The sequence below is a fragment of the Apus apus genome, chromosome 20, assembly GCF_020740795.1.
Source record: "Apus apus isolate bApuApu2 chromosome 20, bApuApu2.pri.cur, whole genome shotgun sequence".
NCBI classification, from domain to species: Eukaryota; Metazoa; Chordata; class Aves; order Apodiformes; family Apodidae; genus Apus; species Apus apus.
Window position 1 is genome coordinate 2,414,175 of NC_067301.1, and position 19,931 is coordinate 2,434,105.

Consider the following 19,931-nt stretch of genomic DNA (forward strand, 5'->3'; position numbering starts at 1 on the left):
AATCCCCTAAACTGGAAAAATCGCTGTCTCTGGTTTGCAGATGCAAGCTGAAGGGAGTGGAACTTTGGTCTGTGAGTGTGCAGACATGAAGGTTTGCTTTTGTGAAGCAGTGTTTGGAGTTCAAGAATGTACTGCTTTTCTCTGCTGTTTCTCACTGATTGTTGTCAGTAACTGCCAATACTCCTAATTGTTGTGGGGCACAGAAGTGGGTTATAGAAACACAGTTAAATACATCTCTACAGGCTTTAGGAACTGGTTTAACAGTCTTTTCCTTGAGCAAAGTCTGCTGAAAATCCAGTTGTTGCTTGTCACTGCTGTGGTGTCTTGGCAGTGCTCTCAGGGCTGGTGTTACCTTGGAATGTGCAGAGGGGACCAGCTCCTCAGGGTGGTGGTTGAGGTTCCTGCAAGGTGCTTTTCCTCTTAGTGCCAGTCAAGCACCTCCAGTACAGTTCAGTTCTTGTGGGAAGGGCTGAAAGCAGAAGTTCTAAATCTGACCCAGCTTTCCAGGTCCTGGCCTCTGTGATAGGGAAGCCCATTCCCCAGATCAGTATTCTGGAGACTTCAGTTGCATTCTGGGCTCTTCTGCCTGTGCTGCCCTAAGCTCCCACATAGTCACTCTGTCATTATTCTCCTTGTGTTACTATAGCTGCTATTAAGCCCTTGCTTACAAATCACAGGACAGAGTAAAGATTGTTTTCCAGGTTGTCTTCTGAGTCTTGAGCTTGAAGTAGAACCATATGAGGAGACAAAAGATCAAAAAAGCACTGAAGGCAGCAGATTACAAATCCAGTCTCCAGCAGACAGCTGGGTGAGTGTCAGACAAAGGAGGCAACAGCTGGATCAAGTAAAGCGCAAGAAAAATACGTTCCATCCCTAGGGGGAGGGAGAAAGATTGTTTTGTGATCCCAGAGCTGTGTGGGACCAACTTTTACATCAAAGTCAGGGGCAGATCAGAAGGTCCCAGAGGGAGGGGAAAGAGAAGAGTGGGTGTTTGTAGTAATGGTGCAGGAGGCGTTAGGGAAAGGAAGGAGGTGGAGTGTGAGCGGAGGGGAGAGTGAAGCGGGGAGGTGGGGAATTGGAAGTTGTAGGTGGAGTAATTCTGCAGAATATGAGCTGCTGTCCACAGCTCTCTGGGTGTAAATTGATGAGGTCATAGTGTTTTCCAGTTACACAAAAAAAAGTTTGTTGGTTTTTTTGCAAAAAAAAAAAGTCTTCAACTTGTTTTTCAAGAGAGACGAAAACACGGAGAAGCTGAGGAAATGGAGCAACTAGCAAAACTCCTCCTGTGGCAGATTTTGCTTCAGCAAAGTAAGCTCCTAGCTGGTTGGCATGATGTTACTTGTTTTTATTTCAGCTGCAGAGCATGGGGCTGGGGTTAGCTAGAAGATTTTGCACTGTTATCTATGTTAACTTTTGTTCAGATGCCTAAGTTAGCTGTGTTTGTGTCTGCAAGGGGAGGGAGTTGTGGATTTCTCATGCTTTCTGGAGAGGGAAGGGGAGAGGACAAGAGGAATGTTTGAGGTTGTTTAAGCTGTCTTTGTGTGATTTATTTTTTCCTATCAGTTCCCTTGATCAGCAAATTAAAAAATAATAAGCTTGCATGTGAGTACAGTAAAGCTTTAAAGTTAGATTTACATAGTCCAAGGTGATTTTATACTTTTAAAAAGGGCAGAAGCAGCTGGGACAGATCTGTGTGAGTGTTCAGGATGGAGGAAAAAACTGAAGTGGTGGTTTGTGTTTTTTTTTTTTTCTTGTCAGCATAAAGACAGAGACACAGGAATACACTTTTGGGTGAGGTGCAAGAAAGGGATGAGGACAACTCTGGTGAGCTTACAATAACAGAATGGCTTGTACCTCTTCCTTAATCACAGAGTTTTCTTTAAGAACTGAAAGCAGGTTCAGGGTCCTGAGAGTCTGGCCCCAGGCTAAACAGAGAAACTCCAGAAAAGCTGGGATGACAGGATAAATTTTGAGGCTTAAAAGCAAAACCTCAGCAAATCTACACTTGTGTTATTTTGGGCTCTAAGAAAGGCACCCATGAGCAGAGCAACAGTTGCAGCCCTAAGGACAGCATGGAGAGGCTTCATTCAGGGTGCTGGCAGTAGGAAGTGAGGAGCACAAGTTTTTGGGGAACCAGTGACCCCCCCCTCTCCTTGTTCTTCACAGCCCTGTTAATGAAAGGCTGCGGTTGCCATCTGAGCCTCTCAAAATTCCTCAGTGTGTAGATGGAGTCAGCTGAAGAGTTCTCTGGTCCCTATTTAGTCTAGTTTCCGTGTCACCTCACCATCCCCAGCTTTGCAGTGCCTCAAGGCAGGGTTTAGGCATTGGCAATTTATGGCCTCAGTCATAGGGACAGAAGGGTTAAAGTGGCTCAGAAAACTAGTTTAGGGGGACGGTTAAGCTTGTGGAGAAGGAGGAGAGGCCACTTACTGTATTTCAGAAGCACCAACCAGTCCAGCTACTCCCCAGTGTGGTTTAGCATTTGGCAGAGCTTGGGGAGCACCCAGGGCAGGAATAGCAGGTTGGGTTGCTGTGGAGCAGTGGGGGGAGCTGTGTCCCACGTAAGGATGGATGATCTCTGACAGACTTTTCTTGGAGTGTTTAAGAGGTAACTTCATCTGCCAGGCAGCCCTGATGCTGGAGTCCTGCTGTCCCCACACAAATCAGGTTATAACATGATGAGTGAAGGCAGGAAGGGAAGAAGGGAGGAAATCTGTTCCATATTTGCTGAGATGATCCTTTCTGGAGAGGAACCACACCCTCAAGTGTTAATGCCTTGCAGGGAGGAACAGCACTGGGTTTGGAATGGCTCTCCAAACTATTCTGTGGGCCTAGAGCCAACACCAAGTACACAAAGCAGAGAAGGGTTTAGAAAGCTGAGCTAATATCCAAACTGCCTGTGAGAAAGTCGGGGCAAATCTGTGAGGGATCCTGACTGTGCAGCACCCCGTTTCTGGTTTCTTGTACAGACAGAAGGCTGCTTCCTTTCTGCCCAGGCAGCACATTCTTGCTTTTTTGCTGATTGATGGGCTAGTTTCTACCTGCAGGGAGGTGTTGGAATTGTTGTGACTGGGCAGGTGGTTGAGGGCTCTCCAGTCCTGCCGTCCTTTTTGAAAGCAGAAGAGTCTGCTATTGAGAAGGTTGTCCCTGGAAGCTTTTTAAAAACAAGCAAACATAGAGACTTAGATAAAAGCCCAGTTCAAAGCCTGGCTGGACCATCAGTTGGCTTTGTGAGGGGAACTTTATTGTGCTGAAAAGCTTAGGCTTGCAGGCCCAGGCCAGCAAGGGCAGGGAATGAGAGATACTCAGGTAGAACTGTCTTGCTCACTTTCTCCCTCCTTTACCTCTTAGAGGTGGGCCCAGATGTTATTTCTGGTTACTGATCAGTGGGTTTAAAAAACCAAAGGGTACCAGGAGAGATCTGAGCTCACTTGTGTAGCTGTCACCTGGAGGTTATTGCACCATAAGCCATTATGGCCTTTGAAGTGCTGGCTGGGTCAGCTCCCTAAGGAGCCACTGCCATTCTCCAGAAGTATTTGGAAACAGTCTGGTAGCACAGGCTGCTCTTTTTGCAAGAATTGTGTAACTGCTCTGCAGAGACCAGTAAATCCACTGCAAAGACAATGGGATTTATGGGAGAAATAAAGAAGCTGACATGTTTTGTGAAGAACATGGCCTTTCTCTAGGACTGCACCATCCCTCTGTGTCCCTAATGTAAAAGTGATGTTCCTTCCTTTTTTAAAAGAAGAAAAGAGGCTGAGGCAGACTGGGAAATCCTGGAGAAGGTGTGCAAAGGAATAACAGACTGAGCTTACCCAGGCAAGTGGAGTGTCAGCCTTGCAGATCCTTGGTTCAACTCATGTGCCTGGTGGGTTATGGTACCCCTTCCTCCAGTGACTTCTCAGTTTGTTTTCTTTCCTGTTCACCACCACAATCTGGACTTCCTGGCCTTGCAAGGCCCTATTCCAAGCAGCTCATCCCTGCTCTGCTGACATCCACGGCAAGGCTCTTCCTGAGTCCAGCAGAAGCCCTGCAGGTAGAGCTGGTGGTGTCATGTCACCTGGAGCATAGATGCCACTTGGCACTCAGGCTGCCACTTCGGGTGTTGCAGTTTCTTTTTCTGCTCTAGAATTCTTCCATCCTCCAGCACAAGACAAGATCTTAATGGTTACATTAGCACATGCATCTACCTGTGGAGCAGAACCTCTGCCAGCAGCTATCTCCAGGAGGAGAGAAGTGGTAGTATTGGTCAGGCAAGACTCAAGGGATGGTTTTCTGTTTGAACTGCTCCAAGGACACTACCTAGAGAGGTCTGGGTATCTAAGATGTTTTGCAGAGGCTGAGGCTTTTATTTCTAGTTTGCCTGCAGTTTTTGTAGCTTAATTCTTTACTTGAAAAGTGGATGGAATTCAAGAAGAGCTGGCTCTGCCTTTTACAAGGGATTAGGAATCAGTTTTGCAGGCTGCTTTCCTCTTCCTATATGGTGGGACCAGGAGAAGACATCTGGGGATCCTGCTGAGAGGCATGCAGAGGCTGCACAGAACATGCCAGGGGACAGCACACAGATGTCTTCTTGTTGTTGTTTTTCTTTTGTGGGTGCCTCACAGAGAGAGGTCAAAGTGATTCTCCATCACATGGAATTTGAAACTTTAAGATGAAAGCTACAGTGAGTTATTGTGACAACTCTTCAGGTATTTGGTGGTTTTGAAGCTCCAGGTCCTGGAGTCGTGTGATTACGAAAGTCCAAGATTTTACGAGATGCATAAATACTCCTTGAATTTACAGCTGCAGATTGGGAAGTGTGACTCCTGCAATCCTGTAGTTCATAAGCTGTTAACTTGGCTGGGTTGTGGCTCTATCTCTGCCTTTGTTCAGCAGCTGATGTGATCTACAAACAATAACTGTCAAGAGCATGGCTGGGGGACATGTCTGCTCTGCTTGTCTCCCATAGCAGAGCAAGGTCTCACAGCAGAGGGAGGAAACTAAAAAGACAAAAAGGCTTATTCCTTCTTTACTACTCTATGTCCAGGTTATTGAAGGTCATTTGTTTTAGATTCCATCTTCTCCAGGCATAGGTGAGATCAGAGACATTCCAGATTCCTTAGATTGGTAAGTGATCTCATTTACAGCCTTCTCAAATAAGTTTGAGTCTTACCCATGACCTGCTGGATGTGTGCAGATCTCCAGCATTGCTGGGGAATCAGAACCACCAGTTCTTCCTCCTGTGAAGGTAGGAGCTGCAACCCTGGGCCCTGCAGCTTTGCCTGGGAAGTCAAAAGAGCAGCGTGGGAAAATGCAGGCAATCAATGGTCCATCAATGGACTCTTCCCTTTTCCCAACAGGAAGCAACATCTCCTGCTCACTGAGGGGCAGACCCAGAAAGACCCTGGAGTGTAGTTGTCAAGTAAGCAAGAGTGCTCCTGTCCTGCTTCTTCAGGAGCTGCTAGGAGGGGCTTGAACAGTGGAAGGAAATGGAAGCTGTCAAAACCCACAAGAAAAAAGCTTTCTTATCAAAAAGCTGTTATGTTACAGACAACTTCCCTGCTTCCTTGTTTTACAGCAGGTTGTGCTTGGAGGTGTGCTGGAGAAATGCAGGGAGCTGGCTGCCAACTGCAGCAGCCTGGCAAAGGCCCTTGTGAGTGGGATGGAGGGGCAGGAGCTGGGTGGTCCTTTCCATGCCAGCATGGCCAGTGAAAAGATGCAAAACTAGGGATTAGAGCTGTTGTTAGTTTAGGGCTGTGACAGGCTGCTGAGCAGGGCACACTGGAAGGCTTTGGTGGATACTTTTGTGTTAGATTTATGATGCTGCATTTAGGGCTCAATGTTTTTTACATTAACTTGCAAGAGGAAGGGAGAAAAGTAACTGCATTCCTCTGGCTGAGCCAGGAGAGGATGTTTCTGTAGCTCCAAATCAATTGGCTGTTAATGAGCAGCAGTGCAGGACTCCAGGAGCCCTGGCTGTGCAGCCAGCTCACAGACACTCCCCAGCACACCAGTCACTGCTCCTGGGGTGACACTGGGCTGCCCTTCCACAGGGCAAACAATCCATGCTCGTGGGCATGGCTCTGTCACACTGTGATATAAGGGGATGCTGTTGTGCTGAGGGCTGGCTGTCCTGTTCCAAGGGAGACTGATTTCTCCTGGAGAAGGCAGATTTGGTGCAATAAAAGAGCTTTTTATCGTTCCTTTGCTGCCCGAAGCTAAATCTAAGCCCTGGCTTCCAGAAGCAGGGCTGGCAGCTCATTGTGTTTTACCATCAGGCATTTTGGAGAGAGCAACAAATGATGGAATTACAATGTCTCGTGCATGATGTCCCTCTCCTATATCCAGAGCAGCACAGACTTTGTGTGAGATTTTCTTTGGTTGATGCTGAGATTAGAAATGTAGAAAAAGTAACTTCTGTTTGGAGTGTCTTTGAACTGGCAGTTCACCAGATGCTGCTGCTCATGTTTGTTCTCTGGTGTGACTGCTCAGTGTTTTGTGATAGGGGAAAAAGAAAGGAAACAACTCAGCCCATGCACATGATTGAAGTAGCCCCAGTGTGGAGTCAATTCTCTTCGGAAATGCATAAATTCAGGGTTGGGGGGGAAAAAAAATACAGCCTTTGTCTGGAGGGCATTGTGCCTGTGACATTAGCAGGACAAAACATCTGATGATCTTTCTGGAACCCACTTGGGCTTGACTGAGAGATGAATGATGTCATTGTGTTGGGAATCTGAGCTGTGCTCTCAAAGCATGATGGCAGGAGGCCTCCTAGACCCCTCCTACACAAGAAGCAGGAGGGACTGGACCAGAGAAATGCGAGAACAAAGGCACGAGTTCATTTATTGCAAACTTCCTCCTGTATGGATCCAGGTCACGTGAGCTGGAGCAAGTTGCAGTTGCCCCCAGAGCATTCCAGTGTTAACTGCAGCCTGGGAATGTGAGCAGGGGGACTCTAGGGACATGCTCCCCAGGCTGGGCAGTGTGCCCAGCTGAGTGTTGCCAGCAGTGTGTGTCTGGGGTGTGAAGTGAAACAACCAAGTCCCATCACCCCTCATGTGACAGGTAGACTCAGCATCCTGCAGAGTTACAGAATTCCCTCAATGCATTAATCCCACCATCAGCTTTATAGGAGTTCAATTTTGGAGTCTTGGATGGTGTGAAATAAAGACACGGACTGTGTGAAATTCAGTTGCAGGCAAAGCACATCCCACGTTGCTGTGGGGTTGGTTGGGTCAGGCACTGTCTTCTGCTGTGAGGGTGCAGTGTCTGCTGCAGCCCAGCCAAGGTTTGGGCCTCTGGGCTTAACCACAATCTACATGTTAAATAAGTATATGAATAGAGAAGGGAGGAGTAGATGGAATCATAACAGAGGAGGTGGCTGCTTGTGAGTTTATTTGTAACTTTTTTTTCTTCTTACTGTCAGTAACTTCTTTTTTTTTTTTTTCTGCCTTGACAGGTTCTGTTTATTTATATTCAGGTGAGTGAGATTTTTGTAATCTGCCTGTTTTAGTGGTCAGGAGAAGAAAAGAGAGAGGCCCTGATTCCATGACATGCAATGGGGGCTTCATTGCTGACTTCCATAGGTATGACCCGTGCATCCCATCAACTAGTGCCTCCAAGCTTTGGTTGCACTGGGGGTTAAGGTTAGGAGGGGTGGGTAGGACAGGTCAAATCCACGATCCTAGTAACAGACACCACGCTCAGTGAATTTAAGCAGTGTTTTAGTGGCTTTCTGCTGTGTTTTTCCATTAGAGAGCTCTAAGTTGGTCTTTAAAGTTACTTTATGATGGGTGGAAGGCGTGCAGAGATTCTAGGACAGCTTTGAGCCCTCATCCAGTGTCTTCTTCACATGCCATTGACCTCCTAACTGTTTCTTATTCTTTGCTCCTGGCTCTCAGTCCCAGCTGATGCCTCCAATCCAGACAGTGTGGTCGTGTCAGTGTCAAATATCAGTGCCACCCTGGGGTCCCAGGCTGTCCTGCCCTGCAAGAGCCACCGCATGGTGTGGACCCAGGACCGCCTGAACGACCGCCAGCGGGTGGTCCACTGGGATGTCCACAGCACCTACTATGGAGACAACAAGATGGAGAGGCTGTGTGACATGTACTCAGCTGGGGACCAGCGTGTGTACAGCTCCTACAACCGAGGGAGGATACTCATGCCCCAGAATGCGTTCACAGATGGCAACTTCTCCTTGGTGATCAAAGGTACTCACCAGCATCACTTCTCCCTGTGCTGTCTGCAGAGTAGGGGGGGTTCATGATTGAATTAACCTGGTGTTTTTCAGTGAAAACATCCATTTTTACAGAGTATTTTCTATCAATAAATAAATATCGGTCTAATAAGGTTAATGGTATTATCTGAAGGACTGGCCACAGTGTTTTACTTCCCTTTGAAACAGTCTCATTTTAAAAGAGAACTGGTAACATCTCATTGCCTGAAAGTCACTTGGGCTTCCTGTGGACCTTTGTGTTTCAGTTCCTTAACTATAAACCCAAGATAGTAATTCTTCCTATCCCTGCTCTTAGCTAAACTTGAATTAGCTTCCTCTTTTCATCTGTTAGTACAAATATCCTCCATGCAAGAGCAAATAAACGGAACAAATGATTGTATTAGGTGAGATGATTCTTCTCTTTTTAGCCCACCCTGGTGATAAGGATGGGTCAGAACTAAGTTATATAAAGGAATTTTTTTCATCCATACAAAGCATTTGGGAAAACAGTATAAATGACAGTAATAATTGTCTGAGTATAAAACATTCAACTTCACCTCTTTTGCCTGTTGTACCAGATGTTGCAGAGAGTGATGAGGGCACATATTCCTGTAATCTTCACCACCACTACTGCCACTTGTATGAAAGTGTGAAAGTCCAGCTAATTATCACCAAGCAAGGTAGGTGTGGCAGCCAACTCTGGGTTCCTTTCTGCAAGGGACCTGGTCTGGCAGCTGGAGTCCAGTGGCCACCAGGACTCTTGAATTCACACTGGGGCTTGTGTGCTCATTCACAGTGAAGAGCAGTGTGGACACGGGTTTGTCCATGCCTTGTCACTTGCAGGTTCAGGGCACAGATGCCACAGGAGACTTGGAAGCATCAGGAGACAGGTGCTCACTATGTTCTTTGCTATCTGAATCCCTGAGTTTCAGAAATGTTATTCAATGTCTATATTTATGAACCTCTCTCCTTCTTTTGGCATGTGCCAGACAACACGTGGAGCTTGTTAAGTGATTACTCTAAGCAGCCCAGTTAACTAACTGCCCTGTTACTGCTCCAGCAGCAGAACATCCCCAGAAACAAGCCATCAGTCAGATTAGCCACAAAGATCTGCCTTCTACAACCACAACCCATAGTGGTTGGTGGGCTTACCCTGAGAATCCTGTAGTTAAAAAGCCTCCTCAAGTTACCACACCTTAACTCCAGCTCTAAAATCAAGCTTCTGAGGGCTGCTGGCAGCTGTGGTGTGTGCCCCCCATGCACCACCCCGTGGAAATTCACCTGTGTAGGGTGTACAGGTGAAGCTGCTGGGGCTGATTGTGTTGGGAAGCTGCTGAAGGGCTGATGGGACAGTAGAAGGACATAATTTCTGCTGCTGTTCTCCAGCTTCTATGGAATAAAAACACCCAGGCAGGCCTCTCAGCCCCAGTCTGCTCATCTGTTTTGGTTCCTCTTGTTATTCCCTCTCAAGAGCAAAATGCAAAGCAGTGCTGCTCGAGCTCTGCCAGCAATTAGGGCATTTGTGGATAGAGAAGCATTTCCTGCCTGGAGAATTGAGATGCAGCACATTGGAGATGGAATCTGTTGCTCTCTTTCCATCCTGGGTCTGTAGAGGGAATGTGCTTCCTGCTGTCTGGAGCGAGGGATTAACTCTGGGAGAAGGAAAAGAAAGAGCTCTTGCTCAAGGCACTGGGGGTAGGAGATAAGGGGGCCTTTCCTTACTGAGTGCAGAAGGAAGCATGAGCGAGACTTCAGGGTCTTTTGGGGAGGTGTTACGGGGTCTGAGAGCAGTCTGGGGTGTCCCTGGGCACAGGACAGGCGTGTCCCCAGGTCCCGCAGCGCCGGTTGTCTCCCCCGCAGCCGAGGACGCGAAGGAGTACTGGGACGGGGAGAAGCCGGTGCTGGTTGCCCTGGAGGGCAGCACGGTGCTGCTCCCCTGCATCAACCGCCAGCACATCTGGACGGAGCGGCACAGCGAGGAGGAGCAGCAGGTGGTGCACTGGGACCGGCAGCCCCCGGGGGTCCCTCACGACCGCGCCGACCGCCTGATCGACCTGTACGCCTCGGGCGAGCGCCGCTCCTACGGGCCGCTCTTCGTCCGCCAGAAGATGAACGTCACCGACACGGCCTTCGCCACCGGGGACTTTTCCCTGCGGATTTCGGAGCTGGAAAGTGCGGATGAAGGCACCTACTCCTGCCACCTGCACCACCACTACTGTGGCCTGCACGAGCGCAGGATCTACCGAGTCTTCGTGACGGAGCCGGTGAGAGAGAAGAAGGTGGTGAACCTGACAGCTCACAACGTTGCCCCAGCCGCAGGTAAGTGGCCTCTGAAGTGATTCTCCTGGTTGAGGAAGGGACACGTATCTACTGTTGCACCCGGGAGCTCTGAAGAGCTCAGGAAGCCAGGGGGCAGGAATATGATGCATTACTCCCTATCATCTGGTCAGGAGGCCTTTGTTCCAAGTGACAAAGTGCCTGTGTCTTCTCTGTCCCTCCCAGTGGTCTGCAGGGATCACCTGGTGCCAGGAGGGAGCATGGTCCAGGCAAAGCTGTGACCTGCAGAGGCACCACAGACAGGACTGAAGTGAAGGTGCCACACTGAGGTTTCGTCTGTGAAGGTTTCTCACATTTGAGCCAGGGGCTGTTCTGTCTTTAGGAGAGCAGATGAGGTCTGGCCTCCCTCACTACGATGTCTGGGCTTGGTTGGTTCTGAGCTTTTTCCGTGACATTCCTGGAGCTGCCCTCCTAGCTGTAGCAGTGAGGGGGCTGCAGAGCTGCCTTCACCCTCTGCTGCACCAGCCCTGGAGTGTTCCACTGTCACGTTCACTACCCTGCTGGCTGTAGTGACATCATGTTCAGCTGCTGTTTTCTTTGCTCCAGGGCAATTCTGCAGCCTGTTCAGCTTTGCAGTGCTGACATGACCCGAGGCAAACAAGCTGTTCTTCTAACAGGCTCCCTTTCCTGATTGCTTTTATGGAGCAGAAGGTGTGGGGCAGAAGTTGGTTCTGCTCTCTTTGCTGTTACAACGTGCCACTATTCTCACCTCTTTAGATTTTCTCCCCCCTTTGCACGGGTGTTCAGGTTGTGCAAGATGCCAGACCATGCAGAATTAAGCACCGGGAATTTTCCTCCATCCTTCTTAAACCAATTTTCACATTTTCCCCTGCAGTGAGCTATCATCTGACAGCCTGTCCAAACTCAAAACCATCATCCTTAGTTCAGGCAGAAAAATAAAATTTAAAAAGCCCAGGTTTAATTTTTTTTTGTCAAGTCTTTTGGGTATAGTTCCTTATTAACGTTTTAAAATATTCATTGTGGTTTAATATGTGTTGGCTGCTTAATACAGCATTTTGACGTGCTTCATAAATTTTTAAATAAGTCTATTCTTCTCTAGCAATTGGCTTTTTCAAGTCACAGAAACGTGAGCCTCTCCCACGGGACTGAGGTTGGTGTCCAGAAACCCCAGGCAGTACCAAAGCCAGGTGGCTGTTGGGGCTGGGCTGTTGTGGAGGCCAAGGACACAAAAACACTCATCTCCCTGCCTGCAGCCCTCCAGCCCTCTCCAGGTCTCACTTGCAGATGGAGACTAGATCTTGTTTTCAGAATTGCCCACCTAGGAATTTATTTCTCTCTTTCCTGGATGTTGTCCTGGTTGTTGATGAACAGTTACCTACCTGCTCATAATTCAGACAGAAGCAACAATAATTTAACCTGCCAGGGCTGTCTTCGTTTGGCAGAAGTGCCCTCAGTCCTGGAGGAATTTGCCTTCCTGAGAAAAGCCATTTCCACTGTCAGGAAGAACAGCCTTAAAACAGTTTTGTCCCCTGTGGGCAGTGGAGGCTCAGCTGGTCTGAGAGAACCACACACAAAAATGTGCTGAGTTGGTGGAAATGTGAAAGGAGCTGCAGTGTCTTTTCCCAGCCCCACTGCTGCTGAGGAGCCCACTGGGACATGCTCGTTTTGTGGATGGCAGGAAAGGCTGAGACACTGCCCCATGCCATGAAAAACTGGATAGAGCACTTCTGGAGTATAACATACAGCCAAAATGAAACTTCAGGAGATAACAAAAGCAAAGCAATGAGCTTTTTCAGCAAGCAGCTCTAGTTTCTGGCTTGGCTTCAAGGCCTGGAGCCATTTCCAGACAGGAAACTTCATCCTCTTTTGAATATAAGCATGAGCTCAATTCTGCTCTCAGTCTCAGCAGTATAAATGTGGGGTATGTCTACTGATTCAGTGCATTTTTTTTACTCTGCTTTTGCTTTGGGACCAAGTGATTGAAGAGTGGCATCTGTTGGGTCTTGTGCCAATTGCTAAACTGTTCTCAACCCTTTGCCAGCCTAGAGGGGGGGGGTGGGAAAGGGCCACATGTCCAGCATTTGTGAGCCCTTTGGTAGGCAGCTCTCCCTTTGTCCCAGCAGGGGAGTCTGACCCTTTGGTAAAGTAATGTAAAGACACCTCTGTTCTATTTAGTTTTTTCCTCCCCACACCATTAAAACTTATTTTCCAGTAGTTAGATTATGGGAGTGAATTGGAGGCAGATGGGCACGGCATGGTGAGATGTACTGAAAGATCAGGTCTTGGTTATGGAATAAACCTCCATCACCTCAGCTTAAATTCTAATATTAGGATGAGGAGGAGAGTCTGTGTTACCTTGGTGATGCTCTTCTAGGTTCTTCTACCATTCATCTGCTGGGTGCAGTTGAATCCAGTGTTACTCTCTGCCTCAGTTTCGCCCATTACAAAATGGGATCTAGCCTGCCAGGGATGCACGTTGAAGTCCAGCAGGGATGCTTTGTCAGAGCACTAGTATGACAAGTATTTTTAGTTTTACTTGATGGGGTAAACCAAGGAGACCCCAAAGTTATTGAATCTCTGCACTGCTTGTTGTTATAGTGATCTAGTGAAGTTTAACTCCACTCCTACCCAATCTTGCAGTGTTGTGGGAGAGCAAAAAGCCAGGAATAGGATGCACTTAGGTTTGACTTGTGGCTCTGCACTGCCCTGGTGGCTACCATCTCATTATGGCAGCTGCTGAAGAAGCCCTTCACCAACCAGAGAACTGTTAAGGCAGAGCTGTCACGTGTGATGTTTGCAGCTTTGCAAGTGGGTTTTTTGGTTTGGTGTTTTTTAGCTTGGCAGTGGTGAAAAGCACAGGCTGGTTTTGGTGCTGGCCTCAGAGCCAGCAGGCACACGGCGTCCGGCAGGGCCACTGGGGAGCTGCTGGGGCACCAGGACAGGGCATTTGCTACAACCTCTTAATTTTCTGGGCCTGCTTTTGCAAACCATCATCTCTGGTTTCAAAGTGTTTATTTCAATCCACTGTCATCTTACTTGATTTTATTGATGGTGGGCTGGTGTTTTTTAAATGTTGGAAACAAACTACCTGGCAAACTGGGACCGCTCACTGTGCCAGCAGCTCCAAAAATGTCAACATTTCTCACATTAGATTCCATCTGCTAAATGGTGCTGTGGCTTTGGGTTTGTTGTTTTTTTTTCCCTCCATCTTTCCCCTTATTTCCCCAGCTAATTTACAGGGTTAAACTCCCAAGGGAATGGGAGGGCCAGGACACCACACTTGCCTGATGCTCTGGAGTGTTCCTGGTGAGGGTGGGAAGAAGGGGTCACTTTCTGCTCTGGTTTTGAAGTGAAAAGGCTCCCCCAGCACAGTGTATGGGTTTGCTCTCTGAGCCTGGGCTGGATCTGTGCACTCCCCTGACTGCTGCAAGCAGAGAACTCGCTTCCTCTTTCGATGTGTTAAAACATTGACCTATTTATTTGAGATCTACAAAAATGTTCCACGTAAGAGTTTTGAGTTACCAGAACTGAAATGCTGCTGCACCCACAAATGGAATGGAATCTTGGCTTTTCTTTGTGCCTTTTTATTTTATTGATTTATTTTTTTTAATTATTTTTTTTTAAATTATTTGAAAGGAAACTCGTTCTTTGGCACTGAAAATTCCTCCCACTCTGTAAATTACAACCCTTGGCAGGGAGGGGCTGCTTCATACTTGTGCTGTCTGGAGCTGAGGCAGCGTGGTGCGTGTGTGGGTAAGGGCCCCAGAGGAGGGTTCTGTGGCCCTGCAGAGAGCCCTGGGGCTGGCTAGTGCTGCTGCTCTCTGGACTTGCCCTCTGCAGTAAACAAGAGCACACAGACAGCCAGGCAGCAGGAGAGGAACGTTCACTGTCACGGTTCATTCTTCACGCTCCTGGGAAGCATAATGGGCTTGTGAAGAGCACAGGTGTAGTGGTTTCACACTGGAAGAGGGTTGATTTAGATGAGGTGTTAGGAAGAAATTCTTCACTATGAGGATGGTGAGACCCTGGCCCAGGTTGCCCAGGGAAGCTGTGGCTGCCCCATCCCTGGAGGTGTTGAAGGGCAGGTTGGATGGGGCTTGGAGCAGCCTGGGCTGGTGGGAGGTGTCCCTGGCTATGGCTTTAAGGTTCCTTCCAACCCAAACCATCCTGTGACTCTGTGAAAGCTGCAGTGTGTTGTAAATGATGCAGCCATTTGCCTTTTCCTTCATGCAGCTCAGAAGAGTTTCTGTCTCTTTTTTGAGTCTGCACAAGGGCCCACAGGTGAATGTGCTTTGCTTTGGATGCCAGTTACAATTATCAACCTGTTTTTCCTTTGCCATCAGATCCAAACGTCGTCAGGGGCCACAATGTGATCAATGTCATCATCCCTGAGAGCCGGGTGCACTTCTTCCAGCAGCTGGGCTACATCCTGGCAACTTTGCTGCTCTTCATTGTCCTCCTGGTCATTGTTGTCCTGGTCACCCGCAAGCACCGGCAAAGAGGTGAGTGCAGGACAAGACCAGCCCTGTGGTGCTTGAGGGGCATCTCAGGACAGGAGAGCTTACTCTGCAAAGAATTACTGCAAGGCACAGTGCTGAAGGCAGTGATCTTCTGGGGAACCAGCAGCCTACAGAGGGGAGTGTCACTGCAGGTGCTGGTGCCAAGAGAGATGCGTTAGTGTGGTGTAAAAATGTCCAGGCCTTGATTTGCTGCCTTGCTCTGTTGTGTGGAGAAGAAAACTAGAACCACTAGATAGTTGCTCTTTACTTGTGGAATCTATTTTGAGCAGAAGGCTCCCGTGCATCCCTTAGGAACTAAGATGGACAAGTCCTTGCTGGAGTCCCTGTCCTGGGTGACTCTGTGTGCGATTAGATAGAAGGACACTGAGATCTTTGCATGGAAAAGAGGAGCCTGAGATCATCCCCTTGCCTGGTAGGGTGAGATGGGAGTGTGGTTAGATACTGGACATGTGGGAAGCTGGTGGAAACCAGCAGCTGTGGCATGGGATGGGTGCAGGGCTGAGCAGTGAGCTGGGGGAGGGCAAGGGCACACACGAGATGACAGATGGGCTCAAGGTTTTTGTAATAAATGGGAGGTGGAAAGAAAGGAAATATGGCAATTGCTGTAGTTTCTGGAGGCTGGTCATCCATAGATCTGGAAAACTGGTGAGCAAAGGAAAGGGAAGCTCCCTGTGCCTGTGGAACACACAGGAATTTGTGTGTTGGAGGGATTGTGAAAGTGCTCATGGTGAGCATCACAGCATGGAGCCCTGTGAACAAGTGCTGGGTGTTACTGTGGTCACTGTTACCTGGAGGGATTGGCTGGGCTGGAAACCACTGCTCATTCTGTTTCTTCTCCCTGTTTAGGTTATGAGTACAATGTGAAGAAATATGGAGAGTAAGTATAATTACAGGGTCTACTACCTATCATTAGAATACACAAAAATGAACTTATGGGCCCCAACCCTCAGCTGTCACTAGGAGCCCAAAGCAGTTGAGGATCTGGTTAGTACCATAGAAAGCACAGGCTGTTGGATGGAGTTTGTTCATTGCTTTCCACCAGTTCTTTTGCAGCTTTACACTCTAGTCCTTACTAGTGTAATGTTCCCAGGAATGCACACTTGGATAATGATTGCATATCAGGGAGCAACTTCCATCCTGTCAAAGCACAGAAGGAGGGAATGGTTTGTAGGGCTGATCTGGCAATTCCATTTCCTCTTGTTATACTTTGGGAATTGATTCACAGATCATATTTATCTTCTGCAAACCCTACAGTGAGATTGGAGCCCAGATTGTGTTCCTGGGTTCCTTTATGGTTTCTTCTATATTGTTGAAGTGGAAGAGATGGGGAACTTCCAGTACAGATTGGCTCTCTGTTGTTCTAAATTCAGGCAAACACATGGGGGGTTAAAAAGAGGCAGCTAGTGAGAGATCTGGAGGTGTTAATGGAAGACAGTGAAAGGAGGAGAGAGGAGAGCCAGATTCCCTGGTAACCAGTGTGACCTTCTGAAACCTGTTTGATAGGTTAGGGGCAAAGACAGGATAAATGTCCAGGATAAATTGTACCCCATGTACAATTGCTACCAGTGCTGGTGTCTATCCTGTGCTTTCTCCAGGGAAGCCTTGTAGAAACTGGAAAGGATTCTGGGAAGATTGCTGTGAAAATCACCTGGTTTTCATAGAGAATTAAATCCTCTATGGATTCTTTTTCAACCTTTCTCCAGATATATAGCAAATAAACACTGTACATTAAATTGTCTGAGGTAGCATTAGAAAAGCTATTGTGAAGAGGTGTGAACAGGGTCAGTTATTAAAGGGTGTGACTATAATTTTTCACTGTTGTTCCTTTTTCAGGAAGGATGTAAATCTGAAAGAATTCACGGTCGACACAACAGATCTGACTCCACACAGAAGTGAAGACATCAGGCTGGGTGAGCATCAGTTAGCAACTGTTCTCCAAACCAGGTCAAAACTAGTTGTAACTGGGGATTTTCTAAGGGCATTTAGATACCCACGTTGGAATGACTTTAAGTGGTGACTTGGAGAATCTCAACCCACAAGTGGGTGCTAGCGGGGGGGGGGGGGCACAGGCCTGAATTTTAATGAGAGGCTGATTGATGAGGTTGGTCAGTAACCAGGCCCAGCTTTTGTTTCACCTGGAGTTTTTGGGGTTCTTTGACATGCACCTGAAAGCTAAATTCAAGTGAGTTGTGGAATGAGATCAAGACAGCATCTAGGGAAAAGGATTCTTCCAATTAAGGAGTTTGTGTAGGGGAGAATATCACCAAGGCAGTTCTTTAAGTTCTCTGTGTCATCAGAGCTCCCCTGTGAGCAAATTCTGTGCCAAACTGCATGGGGTGATATTTGCATAGATAATCCAGAGCTGTTTGTTACATGTTGGAAGAATCAGTGGTACTTGTGAGGAGCAGGACACTGAAGTATGCATAACTGCTTAGTGCCAGGGGCAAAAATGAAATTGTAGCAGTTTTCCTGCTGAGTGGCTGAGGAACTCCATGAGTTACTCCTAGAGATCTGGAGATGCCAGGCCTGGAGTGCTCCAAGGAAAGACTGATCACATGTCCATCTTGCTTGTGAAGCTTTATGTTCTTTTAATGTTCTAATGGCTGTCTGGACTGTGCTCCTCCCTTGCACAGATTACAAAAACAACATCCTGAAGGAGAAGGCTGAGCAAGCCAGAAGCTTCCCAGCAAAGAACATTGATTTAGACAAAGGTAATAACGACCTGCTTCACCCTAATTGGTGGTTGTAGGAACTTTCTGATGGGTTGGAGGAGGGAAGCACACAGTTTGGCAGGGAGCTGACCAAGCCACAGCTGAATGAGGAATGATAAACATCATGAAAAATGACAGCAGGAATGAGAAGCTGGTTCCCTTCCTATCCTTTCATCACGGAGCCACAAGATGCAAGTGGTGATTTGGCTTTATAAACTTTTGGTGTGGCACAAATAGATATTTTCTTTATTGGAAAAAGAATGCCTTGCAGGGCTGGAATAGTGCATTCTGGACTGTAACCTCAGAGGGAGATGTATCTCAAAAATGTCCTGGCATGGTGTTTGAGAAGAAAACACTGTGTAAAGAATGTTTTGAGTTGAATTAATTTATGAGTAATGGACAGTCACTAACTTCATCCACCAAAAGCAAACAACTCTAGGGGCTGAATCTGCTTTTGCTTATCCAGTATCAGCCCTGAGCATTACCCCTCAGGCTGCAGAGTCACACTTATGCCAAGCACTGCTTGTAAGAAGTTATTAGATTCCATGACTCCTTTCATATTGATTTAGAATATGAGAAATGTAACTGAAATGATACCAAGAAGGGAGTGGTCTGGAGAGACTATGAGTTTGTCTTAGACCTGCTGTTCTTTATATTTATAGAGATTGATATTTATAAAGATTTTATATTGTTTTCATTAGATTTTTGCCTGCACTCTGCAGAGGTGATTTGTGCAATAATTTATGCAGAGTATATGTCCCTGTGGAAGTTTGAAGAGGCTAGTGGGCATGTGGTTGTCTGCAAATGGTCCCTTGTCACTGTGCAATGAATCCATGCTACAGTGTGCTGTTTTGGATGGTTTGGAATCTTTCTCCAGGTACTGACCTCCATTTCAATTTGCTTTCAGATTTCAGGAAGGAATATTGTAAATGAAGACATTTCCAAGCTGCTGGCTGGACCAGAAGCTTCAATCAAAGATAGATGAATGGAAGAGAGATGCCTTTTCTTAATATCATGTCCCTCCAGTTACCATAGGTTTTTTTTTTTTCCACATAGACTTTGTCCCCACTAAGCACAAGGGCACTTGCAAATGCTTCTTGAAAGAGTTAGACCATCTGTCTTGTGTGCACTTCTGATGGGTTTGGATTTTGCCTTTTCTTCTGTTCTCCCAGTCCTCCATTCCCCTTTTCTTTCTTGACATTATTGTTGGTTTTATGCATCAATGATTTTTATGAGCTGAATCAGCAGACCCTTTGCTTTGATGTTACTGCTTTAAATAAACCAACCTGCATCACTGATCTTGAGCCATCATTATATCAGGCATGCTTTTGTGTAGAGCATTAATCAGAAAAAGAATAGCAAGGCCTGACATTGATCTCTCCTGGGCTGGCATAAATCAGGAGGGGCAGGATTGTCACACAGCACTTTTACATATTCCAGGTGAAGTACAAAGAGTACACCTTTTCACAAACAATGTAAATACCTCATTTTATGAACAGGGAAATGTCAATATCCTTATTTTACAGGGGAAAGGGAGGCACGGAAGTGACCAAGGGTAGGGTTGGGATCAGCTCCAAAGAGCTCTGGAAGCCTGACTCTGTATTTCTCATGCTAAGCTTGTTTGTTGATCTGTTTTTGTTTCAGTGCAGACCAAATCAAATTTGGCATGAGCAGACACTTTCAGCTGCAGTTGATGGAGTTACAGTGCTGTAATACCAGTCTCAGTTAGATCAGAACCAGAAAGATTATGGAGAGGGCAAAACTCCTGTGTGGAATCTGGAATGTGATTTTCCTGCAGTCCTTGGGTGGATCCAGGCCACAGAGCTTGTGTGCACATCAAACCAGAGGTATGATCCCAGCACAGGTAGACAGATGGTTAAAAGGAACAGCTTCCCATGAGCTGGCTGTGAGGAACAACACACTGAACAGCCTGTCAGGAATTGCCATGGGCCAGGGGCTCAGAAGGGGACTGGAGGAAGGAGATTAGTCCATTCTTGTGGATTTTGGCATTGTTTTGGGGAGGGGCTACCTGGATAGTGGGGCTCTGGGCTGAAGGGGAGTTTTGCAGATGAACAGTATGTCAGGTGGGGAATCTCCAACACTGGAAGCCAGTAATTGAGTGTTGTAACCCAAGCAAGGTAAAGCATCAGGAAAGCTGGAGGATAATATTAAGAGTTCTGCACAGGTCCTCTGACTGCTTGGGAT

At 47.2% G+C, this 19,931-nt stretch overlaps 1 protein-coding gene across 1 annotated transcript; it reads left to right on the forward strand.

Annotated features, from left to right (window-relative positions):
- Nucleotides 1-1,099: 1,099 nt before the first annotated feature.
- MXRA8 (matrix remodeling associated 8) lies at nucleotides 1,100-19,024 on the forward strand. Its single transcript, XM_051637171.1, has 10 exons — nucleotides 1,100-1,308; nucleotides 7,442-7,462; nucleotides 7,884-8,192; nucleotides 8,776-8,877; nucleotides 10,058-10,516; nucleotides 14,839-14,997; nucleotides 15,862-15,892; nucleotides 16,849-16,925; nucleotides 17,649-17,726; nucleotides 18,634-19,024. Exons 1-10 carry the CDS (start codon nucleotides 1,260-1,262, stop codon nucleotides 18,657-18,659), a joined length of 1,311 nt encoding a protein of 436 aa, XP_051493131.1. The 5' UTR covers nucleotides 1,100-1,259; the 3' UTR covers nucleotides 18,660-19,024.
- Nucleotides 19,025-19,931: the final 907 nt, after the last annotated feature.

Excerpts from the sequence above, each read along its gene's own strand:
- MXRA8 (XM_051637171.1), top strand. The coding sequence starts at position 1,260 with ATGGAGCAACTAGCAAAACTCCTCCTGTGGCAGATTTTGCTTCAGCAA. Across the intron at positions 10,517-14,838 it reads CAACGTTGCCCCAGCCGCAG|ATCCAAACGTCGTCAGGGGC; the intron begins GTAAGTGGCCTC and ends CTTTGCCATCAG. Across the intron at positions 15,893-16,848 it reads AATGTGAAGAAATATGGAGA|GAAGGATGTAAATCTGAAAG; the intron begins GTAAGTATAATT and ends TTCCTTTTTCAG.